The sequence below is a fragment of the Myiozetetes cayanensis genome, unplaced genomic scaffold, assembly GCF_022539395.1.
Source record: "Myiozetetes cayanensis isolate MyiCay16 unplaced genomic scaffold, myiCay2020 scf29, whole genome shotgun sequence".
Taxonomy (NCBI): Eukaryota; Metazoa; Chordata; class Aves; order Passeriformes; family Tyrannidae; genus Myiozetetes; species Myiozetetes cayanensis.
In genome coordinates, this window is record NW_026087510.1 from 700,170 (window position 1) to 716,235 (window position 16,066).

The window sequence follows — 16,066 nt, forward strand, 5'->3', positions numbered from 1 at the left end:
TCCCCCCCCTCAATCCCCATTGCTGTCCTGATTTCCAGCTTCAACCCCATCATCTCTGTCCCCATCTCTATCCCTTTCCCCATCCCCATCATCACCCTCATCCCTGTCCCTATCCTTAGCCCTGTCTTTCCCATCCCATCTCCATCTCTGTCCCCAGGGCCATTCCAGTTGGATGCAGGTGGTGGCACACCTTGTGCCCTGTCACTCCAAGCTCCCCAGGACACCCTGACATCCCACTCCCCATCCCACTCTACCCCATTCCATCTCATCCCAGGCACATCCCATCCCTGCCCCCCACCTTGACCACTTCACCCACACTTGGAGGCTGATAGGGGTCACCCCCACCCTCGCAGGACCAGGCACACAAATCCCCCTCCAGGACATGCTCTAAAGCATCTCTCAATTCTTCCACCAGCTGCTGGCACTCCCTGCTGGAGACGCTCTTCCACCGCCACCTCTTCCCACCAGCGTGGCTGGGGGTGTGGGGAATAGCGTGGGGAATAGCTCTGCTCCAGAAAACCCCACTCCAGCTTCCAGGACAAGCCTCAGCAGCTCTGCTGGGATCCTTTTCCCTGTTTCCTTAGACCCTGCAGGTCCATCGCTGCCTGCTCCGATCAGAGGAGACAGGGAGTTTGGGGGGAGTGAAGCGGGAAGGGTTTTCGGGGTGATTCATCCATCAAGGATCTGGGAAATTAGCCCCAAAATTAGGATTAGTCCCTCAATTAGTCCCCAAAATCCGCTCCAGCCGTGGCCCCCCGGTCCTGGCAGAGCCGCCGAGCGCCGCCGTCTCCTGCAGGCTGAGGCTGCGGAGGAGGGACGTGAAATGCCAGAACATTTCTAATCATTAACGGCGGGGTTTGAGCCCGTTCCAGGCTCTGCGTTTTTCCTCCCTGGGCCCCTTCATCCGGGTGATGCTTTTCCAGGTGCTCCAGCACCTCCAAAACCTGAATTCCAAGGGAACAACTCAGATTTCGGGAGGGGAGGAGGACGGGCAATCGCAGCTGGGCAAGACGTGGCGGGAACATCCCACAGTTGTGGTTTGAGATGGTTGGCACTGAGCTGTTAAGAAATCCTTTAAAAAAAAAAAAAAAAAAAAAGAAAAGAAAAAATCCTTAAAAAAAAAATGGGAACTGGATGCTGGAAAGATGCCCTGGGCGGGCAGCATTGCCGGCTGCCGAAGCAGGAGCCGGCAGCCGGCGAGGCGGTGCCGGAGTGGGGGTCAAGGCGTAGCTGGTTGGCATCAGCCCCGGCACAGGGTCCCTGCCAGCTTTTTTTCCTCATCCCTCCTTCCTGTTTTTCCCAGGGGAGCTGCCATCGTGCCCCGTGCCGTGGGCGAGTGCTGCATATGGCCGAAGAAAACAGGAAAGAGGGGGGAAAAACAGGGTGAGCATGGATGGGGGTCTCAGACCACCCCCAAAAATAGAACACAAACCCCATCACTAACTGGGGCGGGGGGGGATTTTGGAACTACTCCAGGTGGGAAAACATGAAGTTCACAGGTTGCAGTGAGACTGAGGGACCCCTGCACGCACCCCAAAATTCCATGGAGGCATCTGAGCTCTTGGAGTTGAGTAGGAGAGGAGCAATGTCACATCATTTCTTCACGCCGGGATGTTATTAAGTTTCTTCCAACCTCCAGGGATGCAGGGGCCTAAATATAGAGGCTAAAAATATCAACCCGTGCTCAGCTCAGCCCCAAACCCAGGAGTTTTCGGGGAGAAATCTCAGGTGAGAAGCGCTAATAACGGTCAGGACCTCATTAATAAAAGTCCTCATTAAATCAGCGCTGCAGGGGTGGGATGGGAGGCCCCAGGAGAAGGGCAGGAGTTGGTGTGGGATGGAGGGGGGTTTTTTTGTTTGGTTTGGGGTCAGATGGTGGGAAATGGGGGATTTGGGGCAAGCACTGGGGTCGGGTCACTGGGGAGGTGTCCTGGTTCACGAAGGTTATGGGAATGGGCTCCCCCCGGGTGCCTCTCTGTGCATTTTGGGGTGGAATCACAGTGTGTCGGTGCTCTGGGTGCTGTCTGCTCCCCCTGGTGCTGCCTCCGTGTCCTTGGCCTCCTTCGGCTCCTGGAAGAAGAGCAGGAAATTTAGGTGGTATGGGACAAGGGCGGCAGAGATGGGGTGGGAGGAGGGAGCCAGTGCAGCCCTCGGTACCCGGATTTCTCTGGAGGGGCCTGGAAGGGAGTGTGGCCTACCTGGGAAGGGGGCCAGGTGAGGCGGTGGTCCTCCAGCAGGGCTCCCCACGCCACCGGGTCAACGGCACCAGCTGGGGAAAGAGGAGGCTTGATGGGCACATGGGCAGGCACAACGCCACGGGTGACAGGCACAAATGGAAGGCCTGATGCCATAGGCAATGGACATTTGGGGCAGGCACAACGCCACGGGTGACGGGCACACAGGGTAGGTGTGATGCTGCGGGTGATGGGCACACAGGAGAGGTCTGATGATGGGCACTTGGGGCAGGCAAGATGCCACACAGGCTGGGCAGGCAGGGCAGCATGGGGCAGGGGAAGGTGGTGCAGGGCTGGGTGCTGGGCCGGGCCACTCACCCTCTCTCTGCTCCAGCAGCCTTTGGAAGTGCTGAGCCGCAAAGGCCACCACATCTCCGGGCTGCTCCCGCAGCACTTCCCGCACCAGCCCCTCCAGCAGGTTCTGGAAGCCGGCAGGCACCCTCACGCTGGTGGTGGAGAAGGGGACGGACATGGTCACTCTCCCAGGCCCCCTGCGGTAGAACAGCCCTGGATTAACCCCAGTCCGCAGCCCTCGGAGCCGCCGGGCAGCGCCGGGACTCGAACCCGCGGCTCGCAGGGGTGCGGGGAGCGCTGGGGAGGGGGGGCAGCGCCGCCGCTAGGGGGCGATCCCCTCTGCGCACGCGCAGCGCCAGCGCAGCACGAGCACGGGCGGGGGGCGAGCGCGGGGAGACTCCCGATGTCCCCAGAGGTCCCCCCGAGGTCCCCCCAGTGTCCCCCCGAGGTCCCCACGGTGTCCCCAGTGTCCGCCCGGGTCTCTCCGCGCCCCCAGTTTTCCCCCTCGCCCCTGCCGTCAGACCCGGCCAGAGCCGCGGCGGCGCCTCAGGCCGTGGGTGCGGACGCCGTCGCTTGGCAACCGCACCCAGGCCACGCCCCCTGTGCTATGGCCCCGCCCATGGGGCGGGGCGAGAGGCAGGGCCAGCGGAGGGTCCGGGGATACCGGGGGGACCGGGGGGGCCGGGGAGTACCGGGGGCACCGTCACACCACGCTGTGCCCCCAGGATGGCGGCGTGGGCGCTGCTGGCGCTGCCGGCGCTGCTGGCTCAGGCTCCGGCGGCGGCAGGTAAAGGGCTGGGGGGGGTTCACCCTCCGCCCCCCTCCCAGCCCCGCGGGCACCCCCTGCAGCGGGACCCCCCCTAATCCCACTTCGGGGCACTTTGGCATCCCAGCAGCCGGGCTTCCATGCCCTTGGCCTCTTCTAATACTCCCCCCCACAGCTCGGCTTTGACACCCGTTGCACACCCCTCGAGCCTCGCTTCGGGGACCTTGGCTCGCCCCCCAGCCCCGTTTTGATGCCCTGTGCACCCCTTCGATGACTTTGGCACCACCCTGAGCATCTGGTGCCTTCCCAGCCCTTCTTCCATGCCTTTGGCACCCCCCCCTTAGCCCAGCTTTGATGCCCTTGGCGGCCCCCCCAGCCCCTCTTTGACACCCTTTGCGCCCTCCAAGCAGAGCTTCCTTGTCCCGGAGCCCCAGTTCGGCGCCCTTTGCACCCTATGGGCCCCACTTTGACCCCGTTCTCGCCGCACCCCCGCGGTGCCCTTGGCCCGGCGCTGCCGCCGTGGGACGGGGCTTTACGTAAGGTGGGAGCCACATGCGGCTCCTCGGCCCTGTGTCGTGGGCTCTTCTCCCTTCCCTCCTCCCTTCCCTCCTCCCAGCTGCTTTTTATAGCCTCCACTCACTTCCCTGGCGTCTCAGTTCTAATTTTTTTTTCCCGTTTTTCTCTCCTCCGACTTGTTTTTTATGTAACTCGTTCTTGCCGGAGCCTCGTGGCAGGAGGCAGTGGGACCGGCGACGCGGCTGATTCCCGGGGGGCTGAGGAATTCTGTGCCTTGCTTAAACCCCAGCCTGGGATGAGCTGCGGAGGAGATGGGGCTCTGTGAGCTCCGGCTGGGACGCTGTAATGGGGATCCCTGCCCAAATTGCCCCTCAAACATTGCCCCAACCCCTTTTCAGACATGATTATCTTTTCATACCCCAAAAATGGAGCTTTTGGGGCTGCCAGGGCTTAGCCCTCTGCTTCCTTCCCTGCTGAAGGTGTCTTTGCCACTGCAACATGCCTGGTGTTTCCCATCCCACCCTTGCCAAACTTTTTTCCCAAGGGAAAAATATGTCAGAACATATTTATCAGAAAGGCTGGGCTGGCAGAGACACTCCTATGCTGTTATTAGAGGAATTTTTACCAAAATCTGTGTCCAAATCTATGTAACACACTCCCTGTGCTTTGGGAGATTAATTTTCTCTTGGGGACTTCAAATCCTGCTGCTTCCTCAGCTCTGGGGTGATTTTAACCACTTTAAGGCTGTCCAGAAGGCTGTAAAACTAAGCAGGTTCTCAAACAATCTGCATTTAAGAGGCTGTTTTTCTCTTGGAGCTGATGTTTGCCCTGTCTGGTGATTCCAGGGGGGATGTTCGGCTTCGCCTCTTCCTACGGCGACCACATGGTGCTGCAGAGGGAGCCGGCGGGGGCCGTGCTGTGGGGCCACGGGGAGCCGGGGGCTGTGGTGACCGTGACTCTCTCGGGGGCCGGGGGCCTCGTCATCATGAAGAAAACAGCACCGGTTAAAGGTCAGTCCCAGCCCCTCACCGGGGATTGGGGCCGTTGGTTTTGGTGGCCGAGGAGTTCGTCCAAGCCCAGACCGGAGCCGCCGGTGGGGTTTGTCACCACCCCTGGGTTTGTCACCTGGGGGTGCAGAGATGACGGTGACTTCACATCATGCTTTCCCCTCTGCAGGAGATCTGGGGGGGATCAGCCATCCCCACCAGCGCCAGCCTTTGCTCACTTTGGTTGCCACCAGCGGATCCCGTGGGCGCCCAGCAGGAGCCGAGCTGCCGCTGCAGTGGGTGGCACCGCACAGGCTGGAGCCGAGCGGCGAGGCTGCCGAGGGGAGAGCAGGGATCGAGCTCCTCTCCCTGTCAAAACTATCTCTGGGGAATCTCCAGAGCACTCCTGGCTTCTTTTTCTATCTATGCCCTCTTGGAATCTCTAAGCCCTGAAGGATGTTGCCCATGCAGGCAGAGACTTCTTGGGGGCTGGGAGGGCTCAGGAGCACCTCAAATCCCAGTTGCTTCCCTGCTTAGAGAGCTGGGGGGCTGCTCATCACATTTGAGGGGGCAAAACTGCTGCCCAAGAGCACATCCACAAGCTGGAGAGCCTGGAGGTGTCTTATGGGAGAGCAGTGATTCCAGGAGATCTGCAGGATCCAGCCTGAAAATCCATGCTAAGCTCCAGCAGAATATCTTTATGCCTTGATTTGGCACCTCTAAAATTAGCCAGAGACATCTCGGTGTCACACACACCAAGCTGCTCCTGTAGTCCCGGTTCCTCCCAGCAGCTTCTGCTCTGACACACATTTGTTTTCTGGATTTTCTTTTTTAACCCCTAAATTCCCTCAGGAGGAAAGACCCTCTGATGGCAGAGAGCTTCCGAAATCCATTTCCCCGGCCTGGCTCTGTGGCGAGGAAGCTTTTCCCTGTTGCCCATCCATCCCCGCTGGTTGTTGGCCGCTCATCCAACATCCCTGTGAAGGTCTTGAGATCTTTGTAGGTCTGGTCGAAGCTAAGCACCATCCTTTTTCTTCAGGACCTTCTGGGACATGGACAGCTGTCCTGGACCCCATGGATCAGGGTGGTCCCTACACACTGATAGCCGAGCAGGGCTCAGAGAATGTGACACTGTGGGACATCTACTTTGGGGACGTGTGGCTTTGCAGTGGGCAGAGCAACATGGCAATGACAGTGCTGCAGGTAAGGGCCCATGGCATGGATCAGGCAGGATCAGGTAGGGATGAAGCAGGGAAGCACCTCACATGCTCCCACCCCTTCCCCAGGTGGCCAATGCCAGCCAGGAACTTGCCTCCGTCGCTCACTATCCCTATGTCCGTGTCTTTGCCGTGGCGCCTGCCCGCTCTGACGTGGAGCTGGAGGACCTGGAGCAGATTGCCTTGCCATGGTCCATTCCCACGGCCAGTGAGTGACACGTACCTCCAAAAGAAAGCCTGGAAATGGCTTTCCCCCCGCTTTTTCCCTTTGCAGCCCACTGTTTGTTGAGCAGAAAACCTGGGCCACGGGAATTTCACCTACTTCTCGGCCGTGTGCTGGCTGTTGGGGCGCTCCCTGTACGAGGCTCTGGGGATCCCTGTCGGGCTGGTGGAGGCGGCCTGGGGGGGGACCCCCATCGAGGCCTGGTCCTCCCGCCAGGCTCTGCAGGCATGCGGGCTCCCGGAGGACACGGGGAGGTGAGAGAAGGTGCCGTGGAAACACCTCTTGCCCTGCATCACACTGCTTTTGGGGAGTATCCTCATCCCTTCCCACCCCACCTCCTCTCCTACTGTCCCCTCTGTGCATCATTTGTCCCCTTCTGGATAAAATCCTCTCCCATGCCAAGAGCGTAGGGCAAATCTAGGTGGGTAGAGGGGGAAGATGGGGACCCCAGAGCTCCCCCTTGGCACAGTGCTTCCTTTAACCATGCAGGGCTAAGCCCCCCTTGCGCTTTGCACCACCTTTAAGCCCAACTTTGTCTTCCAGCACCTCCCCACACCAGCATCTTTCCGGCCCGCAAACACCGTCCGTGCTCTGGAACGCCATGATCCACCCGCTGCTCCACATGGCCCTGCGGGGCATCGCTTGGTACCAGGGTGAGCCTGTTTTTCCATCCCCCGAGGTGGAGCAGCCCCCGCTGTCCCACGGGGTTCTCACTGGCCCCTCTCTCTGTGGGACAGGTGAGGCCAACGCCTTCCTGCACACGGACTGGTACAACTGCACCTTCCCCGCGCTCATCGCCGACTGGCGCCGCGCTTTCCATGCCGGATCAGCCGGACAGACGGAGCCGCTCCTCCCCTTCGGCTTCGTGCAGGTTGGGGGCGCGAGAGGGAGGACCCCCCTGGGGTTGCCCAGGAAGGTTTTACCCACCCATTCCCACACTGGAGGCCACTTCCAAGCTGGCAGCAGGGAGAGGATGCTGTAAACACACGGGCGGGTCCTGCTGGGTGCCAAATGCCCAGCAGGGGCCAGAGTGGCTGTTTTTGGGAGTGATGGCTAAAAGCCACTCCCCCATTCTTCCCCTTGCAGCTGTCCACCTACCGCCGTGAGAGCCCCGATGACAGCTTTGCCCGGCTCCGCTGGCACCAAACAGCCGACCTGGGGGTTGTTCCCAACGCCAGGATGCCCGGCACCTTCATGGCCGTAGCCATGGATCTGGGTGATGAGCGCTCTCCCTACGGCAGGCGAGTCCTGGGCCGGGGTGAGGGTGTAGGGATGAAGCTTTTGGGTACCAACCCCATCTCCTTCCTTTTCCTTGGCAGCATCCACCCCCGGGACAAGCAGAATGTGGCACACCGGCTGCTGCTGGGTGCCAGGGCTGTGGCATATGGGGACAAAGACGTGGTTTTCCAGGGGCCGTATCCTACCCAGGCCATCCTGGAGGTGACCAGGGGGCTGCTGAATGTCACCTACAGCCAGGAGCTCGTCTGCCGTCAGAGGGACGCGCAGGCATTCGAGGTGAGGGGTAGCAAATCCTCCCCCAGGGGCGGTGAGAGGGGGAAGGCCACGCTGATGAGGGTTTCTCCCCTCCCCAGGTTTGCTGCTCCAGCAAGGTGTCCCCGTGCCAGTGGCTGCCGGCACCGGTGGTAGCGGTGGGGTCCCGCATGGTGACGCTGGCCCTGGGTGGCTGTGGGACGCTGGTGCTGGGCCTGCGCTACGCCTGGGCCGAGTGGCCCTGTGAGTACCAGTCCTGCCCCCTATACAACCCCCAGGGGCTGCCCGCACCCCCCTTCCTGCTGGACACCCTCCCCACAGGCAGCACCGACGGAGGGAGGGAGCTGCTTCTCCTCCCTGGCTCCAGATTTTCTTGAGGGATTTAGGGGAGAGGAGGGAACTCAGGCTTCTGGGTCCCTCTCCAATCCTGGGAGGCAGCAGGCTCGATTACTGTCCTACTAATTAAACAACTTTCCAGCTCCTCTTTGGCTTCAAGCCAAGGCTGCAGGGGGGAAAAAATAAGCCAATTTACAATTAAATTTATGAGAAATGATTTTAAGAGAAGTAGTAGGACACACCAATGGGAGCTGCTTCTCACTGCTTCTCCCCCTGCCCGTGGAGCTGGTCCTGGTTCCCCAGGAGGCTGGTTCTGGCTCCCCAGGACACCCCATTTCTCAGGGCATGGACTGCTCACCCCCATGACAGGGTGCTTGTGGGATCCAGGGATCAGCTTCCAGCTGCAGGGTAGAGCAGGGAGAGAGGAGCTCTGCCAAAAACCCACAGCCAAAGGCTAAGGCTGGGCTGGGACAGGGAGCTGTGAAGGGTGTGAGTGCCTTCCACCTCCCTCTGTTAATAAACAATAAATAGTAAATAAACCAGCTCATTTTATTCCTGCATCCTTTCTCTCCTTCAGAGGAGTACCCTTTATTCCTCCATCCTCCCCCTCCTGCTGTAACAGCAGGGAAATTTGTGTGGAAGAGGCACAATGTGGCACCCAGTGCTTGGAATAAGAGAACCCAAGAGGTTCTGCACAAAACATTGATTGTTTAACCCTATTTTTCTGAAAAAACATACATAAGAAGGGAAATCCCAGGTGCAGGAAAAGCAGGTGGGCTCAGCCCAGCTGCCACATCACAGCTGTGTTAGAACCAGGGTAACGCACTCCAGCGATGCCAGCAAGGATGTGGATCAAAGTGGATCCTGGGATGGCAGGATCCCTGCCTGCTCCTGGGTCAGGCAGAGCCAAGCGAGTCCCGGGAGGCTTTTCCCATCGTTTCCACTCCAGGCTTCGGTTCTAGACAGGGTGGGAAGAGCAGGCAGTTACTTAACAGGGCGATGGCACACTGGGATCTGGGCTTTCTCCAGCAGCGTGAGACTGGCCCAGGAGCCAGGTGTGCTGGCCCTGTGGTTGCCATGGCAATGAAGATGTGAAATCCAGCTCGATCTGGGTGGTTTTTTTAAACCACAGCTCAGACTGTGTATTCAGGGCCAGGAACGGAGCCCAGGCCTCCCAGCTCCTGCCTGCCGGGATGGGCTGTCTCACACAGCCTGGAAACCACTGCCGTAGGCTCCGGGGATCCCTGTGAGACCCCAAAGGAGGCACCTACCTCCCCAAAACCCAAAGCACGTGGGAGAGGGAGCAGTGCAAGCCCCAGAGATGTTGGCTGTGAAGCCTGGCTCCCTTTCTGCACACAGCCCTGCTGTGCCCACCAGTGCCATGCAAACAGGAGAAGGCAGCAGGCACGGCATCCTTGGCATCAGCCCCCCCAGGACTTAAAGCTCCCAATCCCACTCCAGCAGGCTGAGCTGCCAAAAACAGGGACCCTCGCGGCCCCGCAGTTTGCCCAGAGCTTGGATTTAAGTGGCAAGCTCTCTGCTTGCTGTTCCTATAGCAACTCCTGCCCACGCCTGGGATTGCAGTAGCATCACATCCCAGCTGCCAGAACCCTCTCCCAGAGCTGTCGACCCTCATGGTGACCCCCAGCAGCCCCTCAACTACCTCCCAAACACCTCAGTGTCTTGGCAAAGGGCTTAGGGCAGCGGTGGACGGATCCAGCCCCATTCCAGAGGTGGGATATGGCAGTGTGGGAACCAAGAGGAGAGGGAAGTTGACTCTACCCAAAGAGCCTACCTAGGGCCGTGCCATTGGAGAGGGCTGTGCCGCCCTCGGCCTCGGAGGGGCAAGCTTGGTGCTTGGGCTTGGTGGTCTCCAGCCCCGCCAGCAGCGTCATGAAATCAATGACGGTGTCGATGTCCTCCTTGTTGGCCGTGGCTTCCCTCAGGGCGCTGACGGCATTGAGGCGGCCGAAGGAGGTCAGCTCGGAGATGTTGGCGCGGAGGAAGAGGAGGATGACGTTGAGGTCGTTGAGGGGGCAGGTGAGCATCCTGCGGCTGAGCAGGTCGAAGGCAGGCAGCATCTCGTAGACGGAGAGCAGCCCCTTGTCCCACTGGCAGAGCTGCAGGGCGTTGTAGATGACGACGGGGATAAGGAGGATGTAGACACTGCCGACTGAGAGGCTGATGAGCTGGAAGATGGAGAAGAAGACCAACTTGCAGGGGATGAGTGGGGGGATGTGGGGCTCTGCCTGGAGCAGCCCTGTTTTGATGGAGCAGCTGAACTCATCCTGGAAGAAGATGTTGAGGTGGAGGAAGACCAGGTAGAGGCAGGTGGCAGCCAGGAGCAGGAGTAGCAGCAGGTTCCTTAGGATGTAGATGAACGTCAGGGCGTGGGCGTGCTGCTTGCAGGTCAGGTACCGCTCCAGCAACGGGAACTCAAAATACCTCTCCCGGCGGGCCCTGGGGGCAGAGGGACACAGGGGGAGTGAGAGCCACCCCCCAAACCTCACTGCCTCACCCAAGTCCATCCTGGACACAGTCACAACACCCCGAGGAGGGACTCCCAGGGCCGTGGTGACCTGGCAGGGCCTCACCTCTCGTACTCCTCCCAGAATCGCTCCGGCTCATCACTGGCCAGCTGGACCTTCCTCATGTGCTGCACCAGGCGCACCGAGCGGTTGTAGGATTTATCCAGCTCGTCGATGATGAAGAGCAGGTCAGAGTGCAGGGCGGGGGCGGCGGCATAACGCCACAGCAGGTATGGCAGGTACATCAGCACCGCCACCACCAGCAGCGAGTAGGGGAAGACCTGAGCAAAAGGGATGAGAGGGCGTTGAGGGTGTGGAGTGCACAGCCAGGCGGCACTTGGGGACACCCAGACGTGACTCTGACCCTACCTTGAGAGCCCAGAGGGACTTGGTGACAGCATGTCCCTCGGCGTCGAAGCCGTGGTGGATGAGGGAGTCCCAGCAAGCCGTGTCGGCATAGGCAGACTGCTTCCCCGTGAAGTTGGTGGGAGAGAAGCAGCTGATCTGGGAGCCTGGGGTGAGGAGGAGAAGGAGAGTGAACCTCAGCCATGGAGGGTGGAGGAGCATTCCATAGCCAGGAGGGTGATTATATCTAAGGCATTGCTTTGAATTAAAAAAGCCTTTTTCATGGTCATTTTGGAGCTGCTTTTCCTCACTGCTGCGTTTCCAGCAGGGACTTTTCCATCTCTTCCCAAACACAAACCCTTTGTGCGCAGTGGTGCTGGGAATTAAGAGACCAGCCAGACTAGAGTAAACCCAAATACCCAGGGGAAGCAGCAGAATGTTGGCCAAGGCCAAATTTAGCTTGAGGTCACAACACACCATCAATGCATCTCTCTGTGCTGCCAGCACCCTCCTCCTAAACAACCCCATGGCACCCAAAGGTGCTGGGCACGAGCAGCTGAGGCTGGGCATCGATTCAGCGCCACTCCTGGGGTTAGCATGGCTGTTCCCGGGCTTTCCCAGTGCACAGCAATCCATTAATAACAATCAATAAACCCCCATGACGCAGAACAGCTCCTAAAACGACTTCCAGGCTGCTCCGCCTCGGATCGCGACACTGGCACGAACACGAGGGGTTTGCCGTGACAACCAAACCCCCACCGGCGATTGCCCTCAACCCAAAGATCCCTTTGGAAAAGCTGCGACTCACCGGCAGAGAACTCCCGGGCAAAAGCCAGCGAGACGAGGCAGAGGGGCAGCCCCACAGTGACAAACTTCAGCAGGCGATCGCTTGGCAGCTCCAGGCGCAGGCCCTTGGCTCGGGAACTGCCGGGATCCGGGAGCAGAGCGTCAGAGAGCATGTACTCAGCAGCCGTGTGCGAGAGGGACATGGTGAAGCGAGGAAGAGGAGACGCTGGCAGTGCTGCTGGTGTCGCCTGAGGTGTGACCGGCTCAGGAGCGACTTGGCCAAGCTGAGGAGTCCCTGCCGAGTGTTGTGTCCGATGGCTGTGAAGGACAGCTCAGACAGGGCGTTAAATCGCCCTGTAATTACAGGGCAAGCCTTTTCACAAACAGAAATAGAAAATCCCACCCCAGCAGCCATGGCAGCGGGCTGGGGAGGCAGAGTTCCTCCCCAGCAGGGTTCCCGCCCGGCTGCTCCCGGCTCCCCGTGGTTTTACGCCACTCTCTCATCAGCCGAGGGATTTCTGGCGCCGTGGCCTGAGGGCACGGGGGTCCCTGGCTATTTTCAGTGGGGAGCCAGGGGACAGGCACTCCCCCAGGGAGAAGCCCCAGACACACGGTGGCCCCATGGGGTACAAGGAGCCCTTTCCAACACCCAAACCAGCTAGAGGGGACAGAGAACATCCTGCTGCCCCACCCCAAGGTCCTGGCACAGGCCAGGAGCCACGAAATGAGGCAATTCTGAGGCAGAACATCAGCTGCAATTCCCCAGATTGTCAATCCCTCCTCTCGCCTCCCTCTCAAGGCACAAGAGGAGGAATGTGGCTCCAAGGAACGCTCCCAAGGGCAAGGGATCCCAGTAAGAGGATTTAGAAACAAGGGATGGGGTAACTGGAAGGGGCAGTGGGACAGAGCAGTTTCTCCCAGGAGCACAGTCACTGCCCAGAGACCTGTGCTAACACTACTGGCAGCACAGAGCAGGGGCAGTCCCAGAGCTGCTCAGCCCAGCCAAGCCAAGGAACTCCCCGTGCAGTCTCTCAGCACGGTGAAAAAAATCCACAGCCGCTGCCAAATGACACTTTCCATGGATTTTCCAATGAAGGGACTTTCCAAATCTGAGCTAAACAGCTCTAAAGGGAAAAGTGACGGCTCCAATCCAGGAGGGGCTGCACCCAGGTGTGCTCAAACCTGCCCAGGGACTGAGTCCCACCCAGCCTGAGCACAGAGACACACAACCCCTTCCCTCGAGGGAACCAGAGCTTTTATTGCTCAGAGACAAGTCCAAAACATGGATCAGGCAGAGCCCAATGTCCACCCAGCCTCGTTTGTCTAGAGGCTCTTCAGTGTGCCCAGCTGCTTTCCTGTACCAGAAGCACACGCAGGCACCTGCTCTGAATCCAGCAACACCAGCACAGAGACCGCAGGCTTCACCCCACCGCCGGCTCCAAGGCAGGCACAGCCACGGCCCCGTGCTGGAGATGAGGAGATACCCAGCACCACTCCTCGTCAGTCCTTAGCAATGTCCAGCTCCAGCTTCCTCAGGGTTTTTTGGAAGAAGGGGGGTGGTTTGCAGACGAGGTCTATGGGCTGGCCCAAGGGCAGGCAGAGCCGGTGGGCGTGCAGGTACAGCGGCAGGTGCCGAGCCTTGCTCTGCTGCAGCTTCAGCCTCCTCAGGGTGAGCTCAGGAAGTTTCTGCAGCAAGGACAGAAAATGTCCATTCAAAACCCCAGCTCTTCAGCTGGGACATGAAATCCCTGGCCCGCAGGGAGGTGGGGGACAAAAGGAGCTGGATCCAGTGCAAGATCTGCCCTACCTGGGGTGCCAGCTTGCTCCAGTGTGAGTATTTGTGATCCCCCAGGATGGGGCACCCCAAACCATAGGCCAAGTGAACACGGATCTGGTGCTTCACCCCTGGGGAGAAAACAGAAAGAGTACAAAAGTGACATCCAGCCGTGCCAAGCCTCGGCTCCCACCCACAGTGCTGGACAAGGCTGTACCGAAATTGCCGGCAGCCAGAGAACAGCTCAGCAGCAAACCATTGCCCCAGCAGGGCTTATTCCCAGAGCCTTGTCCCCAGAAGGATTCCAGCCGTGTCTAACAACGAGTTCCCACTTCCCAGTGCTGCTCCTGGCCCCCTCACCGGTGATGGGCTGGAGCTCCAGCAGCGAGCAGGCGGAGGCACCGGCCAGCCGGCGGTACCGCGTCACCGCGCTCTCGGCGCTCCGGTTCTTGCGGATTTTCACCTCCCTCCCATCCTCCGGACACAGGCGGTAGTTGGGAGCCAGCGTCATCTGAAGGGCGGTGAGAGGGTGAGCCGGGGGGAGGCAGGAGGGAGTGCCGGGGGTGCCAGGGTGGAATGGGCTCACCTTGTAGTGCGACTGGTGGCTTCGCACCTCCTTCTCCACGATGGGGATCTCCACGATGCCCTCAGCAGGGTCCGGGTCCCCCAGGACAATTGCCCTGAGAAAGGAAAGCACAAGTCTGTGGGCTGTTACTGCTGCAGGAAGGGAGCCCTCCCCTCAGCCCTCTCCCACCACACAGCCCCATAAAATGCTGCTGCCCTCACATCCTGAAGACTATCCCCTCGCTCCTTCCTCAAACCCCCTTCACAGCCCCTTCTCTACCCAAACCTTTCCTACCAGTAGATCTTCTCCACCTGACGGGTTTTGAAGAGCAGCCGGATCTTCTCTGCTGTCTCCTTGCTCCGTGCCAGCACCATGACACCCGTGGTCTCCTTGTCCAGGCGGTGGCAGAGGTGGAGGGGCTCAGCTCTCATGTTCTCCAGCATCTTGGCCAAAATGGGCAGCACGTCAGCGATGCAGTTCTTGATGCCGGGGCCGCCTGCGTGACCCACAGCAGGGCAGTGAGGGGCGTGGTCACCTCTGCACACACTCTAAACAACCCCCAAGTGCGAGAGGAAGGCTGAGATCTGACAGTGACCAACCCCCAGGAAGCCTCCCTGGGAAGAGAAACCCCAGCACAGGGAGAACAGAGACAGAGGATCCTGTCAGCACCACGGAGCCGTTTCCACTCCCCCCTCTCCCTCACCGTGCACAGGGAGCCCGTAGGGTTTGTTGATCACCACAATCTCCTCATTCTGGTACACGGTTCCCTGCTTGAGGATCTTGGCCAGGACGTTGGGGTGAACCCACTGCAGCTGCCGGCTCAGCGCGGTGAGTTCCCGGAGCTGCCGCTGTGCTGGATCCTTGGGGATCTGAGGAGACGACGAGACCCTCAGCAGGGGATAAACAGCTCTTGGCTTTCACACAGAGCTCCAGTGGGACCTGTGGCAACTCACTCGCCTTCCATGTGTGCCTTTGTCACACCTGAGGGGCAGAGTGGCATCCAGAGGGACCTGGACAAGCTGGAGCAGTGCCCATGGGAAGCTCATGGGGTTCAACAAGGCCAAGTGCTGGTGCTGCTTCTGGGTGGGGGCAACTCCTGGGATCGATCCAGGCTGGGATGAAGGGGTGGAGAGCAGCTCTGGGGGGAAGGACTTGGTGCAGGTGGGTGAGAGGCTGGATATGCCCTGTCCATGTGTCCTGGGCTGATTCCACAGCAGGGGAGGGGGGAATTCTGCCCCTCTGCCCCCTCAGGTGAGATCCCACATGCAGAGCTGCCTCCAGCCCTGGGGAACAGCACAGGGAGGACATGGAGCTGCTGGAGAGAGTCCAGAGGAGGCACTGGAGACTCTCCAAGGGCTGGAGCCATCTGCTCTGATCCAGGTTAGGAGAGATAGGGGTGTTCACCTGGAGAAGACTCCAGGGAGACCTGAGAGCCCCTTGCAGGGCCTAAAGGGGCTCCAGGAGAGCTGGAGAGGGACTTTGGGCAAGGGCCTGGAGGGACAGGACAAGGAAGAAGAGCTTCCCACTGCCAGAGGGCAGGGATAGAGGGGATATTGAGAAGAAATCCTTCCCTATGAGGGTGGGCAGGCCCTGGCACAGGTTGCCCAAAGAAGCTGTGTCTGCCCCATCCCTGGAAGTGTCCGAGGCCAGGTTGAACAGGCTTGGAGCAGCCTGCTCTAGCGGAAGGTGTCCCTGCCCACGGCAGGCGGTGAGATGGGATGGTCCTTAAGGTCCTTTCCCCCTCCATCCCGGGATGTACCGCCCGAGTCTCGCTACCGGGACGGCCGCGCGGGGCACGCCGGGAGTTGCAGTCCGGCCGCCATCTCCCCTCTCACCTCTCGCCGCTGCCCCGCGCTGCTCCTCAGCCGCTCCGCCAGCTCCTCCGCCCGCAGCCCTTCAGCCTCCCGCCCGCTCCTGCTGAGGCCCCGCACCGCCTGGGCCAGCCCCGCACCGCCCCGCGGCCACCACCCCTGCCGCGCCGCGCCACCCGCGGCCGCCATCTTCC

The 16,066-nt window shown here is 60.1% G+C and overlaps 4 protein-coding genes across 6 annotated transcripts; 1 reads left to right on the forward strand and 3 right to left on the reverse strand.

The window, feature by feature from the left end:
* Positions 1–264: 264 nt before the first annotated feature.
* On the reverse strand, positions 265–3,120 carry SPA17 (sperm autoantigenic protein 17). Of its 2 annotated transcripts, none has more exons than XM_050322840.1 (5): positions 3,052–3,120; positions 2,553–2,725; positions 2,199–2,269; positions 1,533–2,070; positions 265–1,072 (listed from the first exon to the last, which is right to left on the reverse strand). In XM_050322840.1, the coding sequence occupies exons 2-4, from the start codon at positions 2,704–2,706 to the stop codon at positions 1,996–1,998; spliced, it is 300 nt and encodes a 99-aa protein (XP_050178797.1). In that variant the 5' UTR covers positions 2,707–2,725; positions 3,052–3,120; the 3' UTR covers positions 265–1,072; positions 1,533–1,995. The 2 variants fall into 2 exon arrangements, with proteins under 2 accessions (XP_050178797.1, XP_050178798.1); XM_050322841.1 differs by lacking the exon at positions 265–1,072 and adding an exon at positions 1,083–1,339.
* SIAE (sialic acid acetylesterase) lies at positions 2,233–8,605 on the forward strand. The gene is made up of 10 exons (XM_050322834.1): positions 2,233–2,403; positions 4,656–4,820; positions 5,836–5,999; positions 6,083–6,221; positions 6,307–6,490; positions 6,780–6,889; positions 6,974–7,107; positions 7,323–7,477; positions 7,556–7,751; positions 7,829–8,605. The coding sequence occupies exons 2-10, from the start codon at positions 4,661–4,663 to the stop codon at positions 8,102–8,104; spliced, it is 1,518 nt and encodes a 505-aa protein (XP_050178791.1). The 5' UTR covers positions 2,233–2,403; positions 4,656–4,660; the 3' UTR covers positions 8,105–8,605.
* A 21-nt stretch (positions 8,606–8,626) lies between these two features.
* On the reverse strand, positions 8,627–12,824 carry PANX3 (pannexin 3). Its single transcript, XM_050322836.1, has 5 exons — positions 11,745–12,824; positions 10,961–11,103; positions 10,658–10,872; positions 9,859–10,523; positions 8,627–9,021 (listed from the first exon to the last, which is right to left on the reverse strand). Exons 1-5 carry the CDS (start codon positions 11,923–11,925, stop codon positions 8,960–8,962), a joined length of 1,266 nt encoding a protein of 421 aa, XP_050178793.1. The 5' UTR covers positions 11,926–12,824; the 3' UTR covers positions 8,627–8,959.
* A 136-nt stretch (positions 12,825–12,960) lies between these two features.
* On the reverse strand, positions 12,961–16,061 carry RPUSD4 (RNA pseudouridine synthase D4). 2 transcript variants are annotated; one of them, XM_050322838.1, is made up of 7 exons: positions 15,897–16,061; positions 14,765–14,930; positions 14,356–14,557; positions 14,083–14,176; positions 13,857–14,007; positions 13,530–13,627; positions 12,961–13,408 (listed from the first exon to the last, which is right to left on the reverse strand). In XM_050322838.1, exons 1-7 carry the CDS (start codon positions 16,059–16,061, stop codon positions 13,223–13,225), a joined length of 1,062 nt encoding a protein of 353 aa, XP_050178795.1. In that variant the 3' UTR covers positions 12,961–13,222. The 2 variants fall into 2 exon arrangements, with proteins under 2 accessions (XP_050178795.1, XP_050178796.1); XM_050322839.1 differs by lacking the exon at positions 15,897–16,061 and adding an exon at positions 15,015–15,122.
* Between the last annotated feature and the right edge of the window lie 5 nt (positions 16,062–16,066).

Excerpts from the sequence above, each read along its gene's own strand:
- RPUSD4 (XM_050322838.1), bottom strand. The coding sequence starts at position 16,061 with ATGGCGGCCGCGGGTGGCGCGGCGCGGCAGGGGTGGTGGCCGCGGGGC. Across the intron at positions 14,931-15,896 it reads GCGCGGGGCAGCGGCGAGAG|ATCCCCAAGGATCCAGCACA; the intron begins GTGAGAGGGGAG and ends TCGTCTCCTCAG. Across the intron at positions 14,008-14,082 it reads GCCACCAGTCGCACTACAAG|ATGACGCTGGCTCCCAACTA; the intron begins GTGAGCCCATTC and ends ACCGCCCTTCAG.
- PANX3 (XM_050322836.1), bottom strand. The coding sequence starts at position 11,925 with ATGTCCCTCTCGCACACGGCTGCTGAGTACATGCTCTCTGACGCTCTG. Across the intron at positions 11,104-11,744 it reads TGCCCGGGAGTTCTCTGCCG|GCTCCCAGATCAGCTGCTTC; the intron begins GTGAGTCGCAGC and ends TCCTCACCCCAG. Across the intron at positions 9,022-9,858 it reads CTCCAATGGCACGGCCCTAG|AACCGAAGCCTGGAGTGGAA; the intron begins GTAGGCTCTTTG and ends CACCCTGTCTAG.
- SIAE (XM_050322834.1), top strand. The coding sequence starts at position 4,661 with ATGTTCGGCTTCGCCTCTTCCTACGGCGACCACATGGTGCTGCAGAGG. Across the intron at positions 6,000-6,082 it reads TGGCAATGACAGTGCTGCAG|GTGGCCAATGCCAGCCAGGA; the intron begins GTAAGGGCCCAT and ends CCCCTTCCCCAG. Across the intron at positions 7,752-7,828 it reads GGGACGCGCAGGCATTCGAG|GTTTGCTGCTCCAGCAAGGT; the intron begins GTGAGGGGTAGC and ends TCCCCTCCCCAG.
- SPA17 (XM_050322840.1), bottom strand. The coding sequence starts at position 2,706 with ATGTCCGTCCCCTTCTCCACCACCAGCGTGAGGGTGCCTGCCGGCTTC. Across the intron at positions 2,270-2,552 it reads GCTGCTGGAGCAGAGAGAGG|CTGGTGCCGTTGACCCGGTG; the intron begins GTGAGTGGCCCG and ends CTCTTTCCCCAG. Across the intron at positions 2,071-2,198 it reads TCACCTGGCCCCCTTCCCAG|GAGCCGAAGGAGGCCAAGGA; the intron begins GTAGGCCACACT and ends CTCTTCTTCCAG.